We start from the raw sequence: 12,565 nt of genomic DNA on the forward strand, positions 1-12,565 counted from the left end.
CCCGCCCGGGGCTGCAGCCTCCCCTCGGCGGCAGCCGCAGTTTGGGGCAGGGACCCCTCGACTTCCTCCCTGGTCTGTCGGCCTTTACCGGTGCCCGCGGCCGCGAGCGGGCCCGCAGCCTCGCATCTCGCCGTAACGCCGCCCCACGGGAGACCGGCGGGCCGGCCCCGCCCCCAGCCCCGCGGCAGGCCGGGCGTTTGACGTCACCGGCAGGACCACTCAGGGAGCAGGAAGCGGCGGCCCAAGCCAATGGGTGGGGTGGGGGCGGAGCTGAGGCCGGGCGCATGCGCCGGCGTGGGGCCGTGTGGAGGGCTGCACGTGCGGCGGCAGGCCCGGTGCCGCCGGAGGCTGCAGCGGCGCCATGGGGCGGAAGCTGGACCCCACCAGGAAGGAGAAGCGCGGCCCCGGGCGCAAGGCCCGCAAGCAGCGGGGGGCCGAGGTGGAGCTGGCCCGCTTTCTGCCGCCAGGTAAGTCTGGCCCGGTGCCGCCTCGTGGCGCCCGGTGCATCCGATGCGGGCTGCCTGACCTCCGCGTGTCTTTCCTCAGAGCCGGAGACCGGCAGGAAGAAGCTCTCCAGTCACGGGCGGAAGAGGTAAGGGCGGCCGGGCGGGGGGCGCGGGGGCGGCCGGGCCGGGAATGACCGCCGCTTCCCCTCCCAATCCAGGGCTGCGAAGAGGCGACTGGGAGCGGGCAGCGCCCCGGTGGGGAAGAGGCCGCTCGGAGGAGGGCGGGAGCCGGCAGGTGAGTGGCAGGGGCCGGGGCCCACAGTCTCGCCCTTGCTTTGCAGCCCCCCGGGGAGCCCGGTCACCGACCGATTCCGGTCTGTCTCTCTCTTTTTTTTTAATGGCATGGGACAGGCGGAATTTCATTATTTTAAGGGAAATTCTCCCGATTTCTGGTGCCAGCTGTGCCAGGTGGCAGTGCTGCCTGAAGAGCAAAGCAGTAAAAGGTTTTTTCCACATGTTAAAGCTACTTCTTTAAGTAGTAATATTCGCAGCGAGGTTATTGCAGGCAGTACGGGTAGTTGAGGCTTTTAAGCTTGCTGTGTTATGTCCTGTGTAGCTTGGGAAGCTGTCATGGTAGGAAGAAGGAAATATCCCGAAGATTTGGGAAGGAGGGTACTATAATGTGTCAGAGCAAATACTGTAAGGATTCTGTAGCTGTGTTTTTTTTCTTTGGTAATTCTAGTGAGATATCTTTTAAAGTTTTATTGGGAGTAAAGTGAAAATATGCCCTTCTCTATGACTGAGAAAACCCATGTGGAAAGCAAGTAGTCCCTTCTCTTGGACAAGCAGCTGAGGACTAGGACGAAGGCCTGTCTTGTATAACAACTAAAAAATGAGGGCAGCTGCTTTTCAGAATAATGTCTAACTCTTAACCACTTTTTCTGCCTGTAGTTAAAGAACAGGTATCCCAACAGAAGAAGAAACATGCCATAAAGGCGACAGGACAAACTCCTAATGGCCAGTCTGGCTTCAGTGATGGCAATTCAAAATGGTTGGCTCCAGCCAAAGCCAAGAAAATCCCATCTAAAGGAAACAATGTGGAGTTATCCAGTGATGGTGAGGTGGAAGAGGGTGTCTGGGAGATGGAAGAGGATGAAGAGGGGAGCAGCGAGGAGATGGTGGATGATTATGGTGCCTTATCATCAGAGGAAGAAGAGGTAGGTGCTTTTTGCCATTAATTATGTAAGAAGTACTTGAATTCTTTGGCTGACAGGAGCTATTGGGCCTGGGGAAAAAGGGTGACTTTACTGGAGGGTGGATGGTGAGGTGGTGGAGAGCTTTCTCCTTCCCTTCACAAGAACAATTTCAAGTTTAGTAACTGGTCCTAGTATAACACTTGGTGCTTTTGCTTGTTGTACTTTTTAAACAAAGGAGATAAATTTCACAGATAGCAGGGAGTAAGGAGGTACCTGGAGATATTGCTTCATTAATCTTTTCTCTCTGTTTAGTTGCTGCCTATTGAAAAAGCTGCCCTAAAGCAGAAGTCTGACAGGTGAGGATTTGAGAACATTGCCAGGCTGCACAGTCATTCTTGGTTAAATGAGGAGCCTGTGTTGTTTGTTCTTCTGCTTTGTCTGCCATCTAAGAAATGGTAGTTGTGAAGTGCCTGTGCAACGCTATTTTTGTGTAAAACATCTATCCTGTTCTTTGTACTTAGGGGAGGCCTCAGTGAAGATGACAGTGAAGAGGAAGAGGCAGAGAAGGCTGTAGAGGAGGCAAGCAGGCAGAAAATGGGACAGAAGGAGGAAGAGAGCCCAGATCTGCAGCTCAACGTGGATATAGATGAACAATTTAAATTCCCAACTAACGAACAGATTGAGAGAGAAGATATCCTTTTTATCTGTGACACCCATAAGCCATATGCATGCAGCAGTACAGGGCCTAGGTACAGTCAAAGAGCTTCATTTGGGCTTTATCATGAGTATTGCTTAGTTTTGTGCATGAGAAAGTATTTTTAGATGAGCTGCCCTAATAAATAGTATACAAAGCTGTGCTTTTGTGCAGCGCGGTTAGGAAATCTGTTATACCCTGTATGGAGCTTGGAGCTGCCCCAGTTTCCTTTCTAGTTCTAAGTGCATGTGGATATCTTTATTATGTAGTTCATTTCTCTGTACCCCAATTTTCTTGGCAGGTGTTTGTCAAATCTGTTCCTTGAGTGTCTGATGACAGTGATTCCAGTACCCCAAATGTTTGTTCTTGGCCTTTGGCGATTCTAACTTTCTGCCCCCCAGAACAATTTTATCCTGATTCTTCTCGTTCTTCTCTGTTGTCATTGGGAAACTTTTAGCTTCCTTTCTGATATAGGTAATGTTTTCAGTATTGAAAGACTTTTTTTGTTGTTGTCTTTTTTCCTAGTTTTTTTCTGTTTATCTAAAGTAACTAACCAAATTCTTTTAAACACCTTACAGTTCCTGCAAAAAAAATGAACTTTTATGTCCAGTTCCATCCTTTGAATCCCTCCTCTGCTGAGCTCTAATGAAAGCATATCCCAATGAGGCCTTTCTGGTGCAGGTGCTGTTGTGATGCAGGAGTCTGCATGAATGATTGTGCTTGTAAAGAGCCTGTGAAAGAGTTTTAGCCATTTATGATTCCTTAACGGTCTCTCTACCTGCTGAGCCGCCTGACCTGCACATCATTCACCAGCGCATCAAGGGCAACATGGAGGTGCTGCAGGACTTTGTGGTGAAGCGGGAGGAAGGGCGCACACGACAGGAGTACCTCGCATTGTTGCGCCGGGACATGGCTGCCTACTATTCCTACAGTGACTTCTTGCTTATGAAGCTCATGGACATCTTCCCACTCCCTGAAGTAGGATCCTGCTCATATCTTGGCTGACTGATGAGGATTTGGCTGCCTCCTTGGGTCTTCATTTCTATTTCTGTTCTCTGTCCTTTCTTTCATCCAGCTGGTAAACTTCCTGGAAGCCAATGAGGTTCCCCGCCCTGTGACCATTCGCACCAACACACTCAAGACACGGCGACGGGACCTGGCACAGGTGAGCGGGAACCTGTGGTTGTCTCCTGTGCTGCCTGTCACATGGGGTGGTATCTCAGTCCCGTCTCCTTGTTTTGCAGGCTCTAATCAACCGTGGCGTGAATCTCGACCCCTTAGGGAAGTGGTCAAAAACGGGGCTTGTTGTTTATGACTCCTCTGTTCCCATCGGTGAGATCATCCTTCCTGTCGTAGGGCTGAGCTGACCTGCTCTTGGCTGTCTTTTCTTTCACGTGTCGTCATCTTTTGTTCTTCCTTCCCTGCCCAGGTGCCACCCCTGAGTATCTGGCTGGGCACTACATGCTGCAAGGAGCCTCTAGTCTCCTCCCTGTCATGGCTCTGGCTCCACAGGAGAACGAACGCATCCTGGATATGTGCTGTGCCCCAGGGGGCAAGACCAGCTACATAGGTACCACCCTGGAGCCTTGGGTGGGAGCCTTGGGAGGGATGCTGTGTGAAGTGATGAGTTTCCACTGGCCTCTACACAAAGGGGGAACAGAGCGGGACTGAACTCGGAGAAAGGAGGCGGGTGGCTGTCCCTATGGGTAAAAGCACAGGAGGTTTTCAGCCCCTTGCTGATGTCTTGCCTGCCCACAGCTCAGCTTATGAAGAATACAGGTATGATCTTGGCAAATGACAGCAGTGCTGAGCGGCTACGTAGTGTGGTAGGGAACTTGCATCGTCTGGGAGTCACTAATGCTGTAGTGAGTAACTGCGATGGACGCCAGTTCCCCAAGGTACGTTCCTGCCTGCTTTGCATGTCCTTGCCATATTTGTCTAGAGCTGCTGTGCTGTCTGTTTTGTAAAGCTGTGTTCTCTAAAGCCACTTCTCACAGGAGGATGAGCCGAGCTGCTAGGGAGTATGTTTATTTGATGTGGAGACAGGAAGGTGAACAGGGAGGAGTGAGGGATCTTTCCTGTTTACCCAGTCTTCTGGTTCCGCTTCTAGTCTTGGTCTTGTTCTGAGTCTGCCACCTGTGAGCGTAATTCCAAATGTACATCTGCCTGTAGGTGCTTGGAGGATTCGACCGTGCCTTGCTTGATGCTCCTTGTAGCGGAACAGGCGTCATTTCTAAGGATCCTGCTGTCAAAACCAACAAGGTGAGTGACCAGTGGGGATGCAGGATGGGAGTTCAAGTATGAGTCATGAGAGGAAGGACTTCAGGGCAGCCTTGTTCTTGAGATGCCTGCAATAGGGACGCTGATTTTTCTTTCTCCTTCCTATACTGCGTATTGTACTAGAGCTAGGGTTTTTTTGAGGTTACTTCAGCAGAAGACTCCAGAATCTTCTATATCATACGTACTTTGCTGTCCTGTCATCCCTCCATCCACAATAGAGGCCTGGGGTGCTTCCCTGTGCTTCTGGCATCCTAACATATCTTTCTCTTTTAGGATGAGAAAGACATCCTGCGCTGTGCTCACCTGCAGAAGGAGCTGATTCTTAGTGCTATAGATTCAGTCAATGCTGCCTCAGAGACTGGGGGCTACATTGTCTACTGCACTTGCTCCATTATGGTAAGTCCCTTCTATGCTCTGCTCTGGTCTTCTCCTGCTCAGGGGACTGGTGAGCTTTGGATCCTAATGCTTATTCTCTGGCAGGTGGAAGAGAATGAGTGGGTTGTGGATTATGCCCTGAAGAAACGCAATGTCCGTTTGGTGGCTACAGGCCTGGACTTTGGCAAGGAAGGCTTTACCAGGTGTGTGCCAGCTCATAAGCTGGACAGGTGACTATTCCTTGGTGGGCAGGTTTGAGCAGAGACATTCTATCGCTTCTCACCCCACTTCCTCTTCCAGGTTCAAGGACCGTCGCTTCCACCCCTCCCTCAAGTCTACAAGGCGTTTCTATCCCCACACGCACAATATGGATGGGTTCTTCATTGCGAAGTTCAAGAAATTCTCTAATGCTATCCCTCAAGCACAAAAAGGTAACCTAGTGCTGGAGCTCAGCTGAGCTGCCTGGGCTTGCTCTTACAGACTGCTTCCTCTGCAAAAGCCATGTGGGTGGTTCTCATAGCACCATTCTCTCTTCTTTCAGATGAAGAGCCTGCTGTGGAAGCAGCAGCTCCGTCTGCTGTCCCTGATACTATCATGGAACCTCAGCCAAAAAAGAAGAAACTTGAGCGATCGAAAGCTGATAAAGAGCAGAAGCCACCACAGCCTGCTTTGAAGAAGAGACATTCATTGCAGGCACAGAGGAGACCCTTGAAGGCTGGCCGGCCTTCTCCCAAAATGATGCATCCTCAAGTCCTTACCAGGAAGAAACATAGAGTGAAACTGAATGGACAGTGAGAGGAACTGCTTTTCCAGCTGTTGGTCCTCTCCTTGGAGAGCAAAGGCTGGGGGCTGCCGCAGCTATGCGTGTACCACCTTGTCTTTCCTGCTTTGTGCAGATAACCTCTGCAGCACTGAGCGCCTGGGTCAGCTATAGCCCAGTTTGCCCCTTTCCCTCTGCATCAGGGACTGATGCACTGACCCATTAAAAGTTTTATACTCCTGCTCAAGTCTTGTCCTTTTTCCCTTGAACATGGAATACAGAGTTCTGCTATGTCCCCTTAATCCTCTGCAACAGAAACCCCTTCCACTGCCATCTGATGCTTTGGCATTCCTGGTGTCTGTTCTTACGCTCTGCGACATGGATGTTTGTGAAAAAGCAGTGGGAGCTGAAATCCTAGCTGCCTTGCATGAAGGTTGTATTGTGTGGTGCCTGTCAGGAGAGTTCTTTGTCGGGACAGGGCTGGAGCTTGTAGGCCAGTGGTCCTGTGCCCGTCCCTCATTCCCTGTTGTCACTGTGTGCTAATCCAGTTCATTGTTGTGATTGTCCCCGTTTCACCCTTATGCTAGTCCACAGCAGTCTCTTGGTTCTTGGCCTCCCAGACTGCAGGCAGGGGTTGCTGCTGTTCCTGGAGCTGCACAATCATGTTCATTCTTTTTGCCTTTTTGTTCACCTAGATGTGGTTGCTTCTCTTTGAGGCATAACAAGCAGTGGTCTGGGCTGTTTCTATTTAAATGATAGCCCAGGTCTCTTTCCCTTGTCAGTGAGTTGATACTCACTCCTTTGGTTCTGCTCTCCAGTGAACAAATATTTTTCTAGACACAGTTCATTAATAAGGTGTCTATCAAGGTGCTCTCCAGCTTCTGTTCCACCACAGTGTGTGTGCAGTTGGGTGGGTAACAGACATGAGGCATAACTTGTTTCTGTAATTGTCTTGTGAGCTCAGCTCACATGAGACTTTGCCTTGATTTGTTTTCCTTGCCAAGCTTTGGATTCATGGGAGAACTTGATGAGCTATTCCAGTGTTTGTTGTTAAGGACAGCTGAATGCAGTGGACTCCAGGGACTCCTTTCTGTCCTGGTCTGCTACGTGTGAGGCTGCTGCTTTCCCATGTTACCAGGTTCAGCAAGGGGTGAGGCTGAGTGTGAACTCTAGAAACCCTCAGACACACGCACACATGCTGTAGATGCAACCAGATGCAGACGGATTAGCAGAAACGGAAGAAAGGTGCTGTGGTGGGTGCCCAGGAAAACGCAAACAGCACTTGCAAAATGTGAATGGCAAAATGGCCTAACCCTGTTCCTGCTCTCTGGCCCATCAACCCTAGAGCATGCTAGTGCAGCGGGTGCACGTGCTTGCATGGGTCTCTGGTAGCTGGCCCTTAGACCTGTGGTCTGTCTGGTAAGGCTCTCAGACCTCTTATCCTGCTAACGGGCTAGTCCAGCTTGCAGTTTGCTAGAAGATCAAATGCGCATGTACACAGAGGAAGCGGCTAAGATTCGTTTAATACAAGGCCAGGACAGATGGTGGTAATCGGGTGCAGGGCTCAGCCAGAGAAGCACACTGATCAGCAGCCAGGGGCTCTGCATGACTGGCTCCTCTTATTTATTCCTCCTTTCCATTTTCCCATGCTGACTTCTCCCTGATTTAGCTTGATGCCTGCCTTTCCCTTCCTTCAATCCTTCCCCTAAACACCCATAGCGACTTTTGCTCCCATAATCCTCCTTAAAACATTACATGCTAAACTTTACACAGTCCCACAATTCCCCTCAAACATCCCATAAGAAGTTTGCTCTTTCCCATAAAGCCCATGATAGTTTTGCTTTCTTACAAGTTGTGTAGCTTCTGGCTGAAGCTCTGCAAAGGTTGTGCTTGAGGGGTTTCTGTAATGTTTTGATTGTGTCAGTGTCTCAGGAGTCCTGGTCTTTGTTACAGCCTGTGTTATCTTCTGCTTTTTAGGGCTTATGCAATTGTGTGGTTAATTATTATAACTTTGGTTTTGGGTTTTTTTTTTACTTTGTCTTTTTGTGTTGAATAGCCATGAACCAAATACGCCTATACTTGAAAATTACTTTTTCATCACGCTTCCCAGTGAATTAGGGCAGGGAGGAGCCTCTGAATGTGTCCGTCTCACTCCAGGCTTGTGTGTTGAGGTCTCTGGGTTGCCTGACATACAGGATCCAAGAGACGTTTAAAAAAGCTAGATAAATGCTAGGTGCTATTAGGAAAGGAATTATTAGACAGCAAAATGGAGAATATTATTACCTCCCTGTATAAAATGACAGTGCATGCATTTCTTCAATACTGTGTTTCTAGTGTCCTCCATCTGAATAGGGATTGAAAAAGTGGGAAATATTCAGAGGAGAAGTACATCCAAATTTACAGAATGGTTTCTGTGAGAGGAACAGCTAGAGTCATGGCCACTTTAAGCTTGAAAAAGAGACTGAGGAAAAGGATTAGTGATAGAAGGGCATGTAAAATTGAGTGACATGGAGAAGGGAACAACTGCTTGCTGTTTTCCAATAAACAAAAAATCCTCAGACCCATCAAATGTACCAGAGGTGTAGGTAGCTGTGAAACTCAGTTCTGCAGGGTACGGTGGATGCTAAAGCTTATGCAGGCTGAAAACCCAGCTGCATGCACAAGGTAAAAATATTTTTTGTAAGGGCTGATAAACACAGCTGGCTCAGAAGATCCACAAGCTGTGAACTGGTAGAGGCTGGGAGAGCGCTGTGAGGGGGGATTGCTGCTCACCTGCCCTGATCACAAACCCCTCTGTCCTCGTCCTGTGCTGGAAACTGATTCCTGGGCTTAGATGGACCATTGATCTGACCCAGCTTAGTGGCTCTTGCATCCCTGGGAGGTGGTCCTGCTGCTGCGCCTGCCCCTTAGTGCTCCCAAGGCGAGTTGTGAGCTCTGCCAAGGACCTCAATTCCCTCAGCTGGGTCCTTGCTGCACAAGGCTTGCGTTACTTGTGGCAGCAGCAGCTTCTGGGTAGGCTGAGCCCTGCCTCTGCTCCTCCGGCCTTATTTCTTATTCCCTTCTAGCAGATTTCCCCAGGAGTGACAAAATACAGGATTTTAGCATACAACTCAAAACTGGAGCCATATGGCAATCTTCCAGCTATAAGGTGACTTGTACCTAGAAGAGCTTTTATCTCTGGCAAGCCATGAGCCTGTCCTTTTGGGAGCAATGCTAACCTGTCCTGCTTTGCTGCTGATGCCTGTTGAGGTTCCTGTGCTAGCGTATAGTCTCATCTTGATAACCAGCTTATCTTGATAACCCCAGCAGCAGGGGTAGAAAGTTCTTGGTTGGGATCCCAATGTAACAATCTGGTTTCTGGTGGATCTCCAAATTATCATTCCCTTCTGAAAGGTGGGAATAGATGCTGCTTTAACCATGTCAATAAAACTTCTCTCTCTTACTGAGCATGGTTCCACTTGCTTTACTTGCCTGTGGGCCTTTTGTTATAGCTGGGGAGAGACAGAGGAAACTTTCATCTCTATTTTGTGGTTCACTCCCCTTCTGCTCTTTGTTTCAGCCATTGCAGTTACCACTGCTCAGAGAGAATGTTGAGTGCGACATTGAAGTGCTGCCACGGAGCTTCGGAGGCAGAACTGGGGATGTATCAGCTGGGCTGGGGACAAAGGTTGGTGGCTTCCGTCTGCGTTCTGGTACGAGGCTGCTGGTCACAGTAGACTCGTGTTTACTTTCTTACTCTGGGAATCTTTTGTTATTTGAAAGCTGAGAATTTTGGAAAATGTGACTACTGGATCATCTTTCAATACCTTCCTTGAATGTATTTGAATATCTGAAAGCTGCTGATAACATAGCTTGCGAGAGCTGAGGCAGAGCAAAGCAAGAACTATGGCAAAGCAAGGGCTGAAAGCAGATCTGAGGAGTAAAAATGCTGTCATAAATTAAAAGCTGATTGAGAGAAGTCAGTGTAACGTGTTGAGACGCCTATTCCACTGTGCCGTGCACAAATGTTAGTGGGATGGCATTTAATTACTTGGAGGAAAAAAAAATGTGTAAACAGTTCTGTTACAGAGTTGCCACATGCTGTAAAGTTATATAGACTAGGCAAGGCCAGAAGCATGCAAAACAAACCTGGTGCATGGAAGCGGTGAGGTTCTGTGTTAATGACTGCCAGTGTGGTGGGAGAAATATCACGCATGTTGTAAGATCTTGAAATCGGTGCGGATTCTTCAAACCCTTCTCCGCAAAAGGAGAGGAATGAGTCTATCGGAGAGGCCTTACCAGGGTGCAATTAAGACAGCCAGCTGGCAGCTCCTGCCTGCCAGGCTCTGGAGTGCTGCCAGCTCACCTCTGCAAACCGGGAGGGAGAGGTAGGGCACCTCTGCACCCCTGGACTTCAGGGGATAATGGCGCATAATGGAAAGAGAAGAGACTCAGTAGCAATGCGAGTCAGTCACTAATTCCAGTGATGTCACACCCTGTAATGTCTGTTCTGTGCCGGGTAGGTAGCCTGCGGTTGCCTTGTCTCATGTCAGGCTGTATCCAGAGGAAGGGACTGAAATCCTCCACTGCATGTTTCAGGGACTTGGGTATAAAATTTAGAGCCTTGAGCAGGCACTCTTGCACATAACCCTGTAGATATATACACTTTTGCAGGGGCCGAATCCACAAATGACCAAGCTTGCTTCAGTAGGTTTTGTTCCCCTGAGCCGTCCATCCCTGCTAGAGAGGATGTGGAGGATGTCTGCAAGTCCTACTTGCCTGATGTAGTCAATGGGGAATTGCTGGGAAGAGTAGGGTCACTGAGGCCCTTGGCTGTAGTACCTAGAATTGCCTTCACAAGCAAGACCTGGCTACAAAACTCCCTCCTGGACTGGTGTTTGGGGTTTTAAAGAAAATCCGTTCCCTCCTTTGCTGTTAGACAGGGACATTTCTGTGTGTTGGTTAGTGTGGTGATCGCCCTGATTCTGTTGGCAGCTGCTCCTCTGTGCCAGTTTCTCCGCATTCACACCCAAATCTAGGCAGCTAACTCTGGGCTGCTGGCTTTGCTGGGCAGTAAGGTGCCCAAGCGTTGCAGCACCTGACTCTATGGGTAGAAGCAATTTTAGGGATCGGTTTTAGTGAAGCATTCTGAAAGTTGGAAGGCTTGGAGAGTTTATACTGAAATGTTCCAGCAGTGTGGTGCAAGGGAGAAGGTAGCACTGGGGTACGTGGAAGGAGAGCAGGGAGGTGGGGTACACACACTAATGTGACCTATGCCTTAAAAAGCCTCAAGGAAAGCTGTGGAGCTAGTTTTAACAGGTTTCGCCTATGAAGCACCTTTTGCAAGGTGGGTGCATTAGCTAGTAAGAGGTGCTGTGATCTGGGAGAGGGGGAGCATCTCAAACTGGCAGTGGATGTTAAAGCTAGGCAAATTCAAATGAAAGGCAAGGCAAAGCATGTGAATTTAATAGGTGGTTAGCACCTGGGGAATCCACCTTGATTTGCCTATGAAGGGTAATTTCTTTTTACTGTGCTGTCAGCAACTAGAGAGACAGTCCCACACGAGTACCTGACTTGAGCTACAGAAATTGGGACCGTGTGTTTTGCATGGGGTCACAAAATGTGATGCTTCTTTCTCAGCCTTCAAATCTGTGGAAGTAAGATAAATATCAGCAGGTCTGTGTCTATTTTTACTTTGGCTACAGGTACAATTTTAAGAGCTGCTGAGCCTGAGGTGATAAGCACAGGGCAGGAGCTATCGGAGTCTGGAGAAGTGCCAGGGGGTTTGGTGAACCAAGATGAGAAGAGGGGGAGGAGGAGCTGGTCTGCTGGGGTGAGGTTGAAGCCCAGTGGAGGAGCATTGTGGTCCCCTGGGTAGCAGGATGGGCTCTGGGCTTCCTCAGGAGCAACTAGAAGGGGTTGGCCCTTTGCCCCACTCCTGACATTTTCTGTGTCAGGAGGAATCCTTTATTCCAGCAAGCATCCTGAGCAAGGGAAGCTAGGGGAAAAAAAAGAGGCTCCACAACTGTCTTGTCCTCTCCAGGAGATAAGGGGGGTGTTGGTGGGAAGCAGTGCTGGTGTTCTGTAGCTCAGCCCCCTGCCGTAAGCAGGACTGTCCCAGACTGTCCCAGGTCACATCGTTGTGGCTTGGCATCGTTGAGCCCTGAGAACCACCAAGGATGGAGATCCCACTACCTGTTCTAGTGCTGCACTGGCCTCCCGGTGCAAAAGCTTTTCCTGATGGATGGCGATGCCTTCCTCTGCTGGCACTTCATTAATCAGCTCTGCCTGCCAGGTTTCCCCCAGCAGGACAGAAGCAGTCCAAGCAGAGCTTAGGAAAGCCCTTGCTCCATGGTTTGTGGTGTTGCCCTTGTCTGCGTTCCCTGCTGGCTGCACGCAGCAGCAGATGACCCCCCTGCCTGACCCTGCTCATCTGGGTTCGCAATCAACTGCAGGAACTGTACGGGGGGTGGGGGAGTGGTCTAAAATCAGGGGTACGCAAGGGTGGCGGATGCTGGCAGAAAACATGGGTGGTTCTGCATGCACGCAAGCTGCAGCGACATGGGGGCACATGGCACTGTTTGCCATCACTCAGCCTCTGGTCAGAGGCAGAGCAAGGGAACAGCTGCTTAAGAAGAGGAAAAATGTTAAAAAAGAGGTGACAGAAGGAGAAGGAAAGCTCACTTCATTTCCTACCCTAAGCCCATATGGGAGGGACTGAAATCCAGTTATGACTTCCAGCAGTTATGGGTGTGCCAGGGAGGATGCAGCCAGGTTATTGGTGGGAGGGGGGTGTTATAAATGCAAATGGGAACTGTGGCGGAGAGCCCAGAGT

At 49.7% G+C, this 12,565-nt stretch overlaps 1 protein-coding gene across 1 annotated transcript; it reads left to right on the forward strand.

Moving 5' to 3' along the window:
• Positions 1–294: 294 nt before the first annotated feature.
• Positions 295–5,786, forward strand: NOP2 (NOP2 nucleolar protein; the record flags this gene model as incomplete). Its single annotated transcript, XM_082014327.1, has 16 exons — positions 295–467; positions 547–592; positions 665–741; positions 1,398–1,663; positions 1,955–1,998; positions 2,164–2,348; positions 3,085–3,314; positions 3,412–3,501; positions 3,581–3,668; positions 3,766–3,906; positions 4,095–4,234; positions 4,509–4,598; positions 4,890–5,012; positions 5,097–5,194; positions 5,292–5,422; positions 5,533–5,786. The coding sequence occupies exons 1-16, from the start codon at positions 362–364 to the stop codon at positions 5,784–5,786; spliced, it is 2,109 nt and encodes a 702-aa protein (XP_081870453.1). The 5' UTR covers positions 295–361.
• Positions 5,787–12,565: the final 6,779 nt, after the last annotated feature.

This window comes from Phaethon aethereus, assembly GCF_964289735.1.
Source record: "Phaethon aethereus genome assembly, chromosome: 1".
Lineage (NCBI taxonomy): Eukaryota > Metazoa > Chordata > Aves > Phaethontiformes > Phaethontidae > Phaethon > Phaethon aethereus.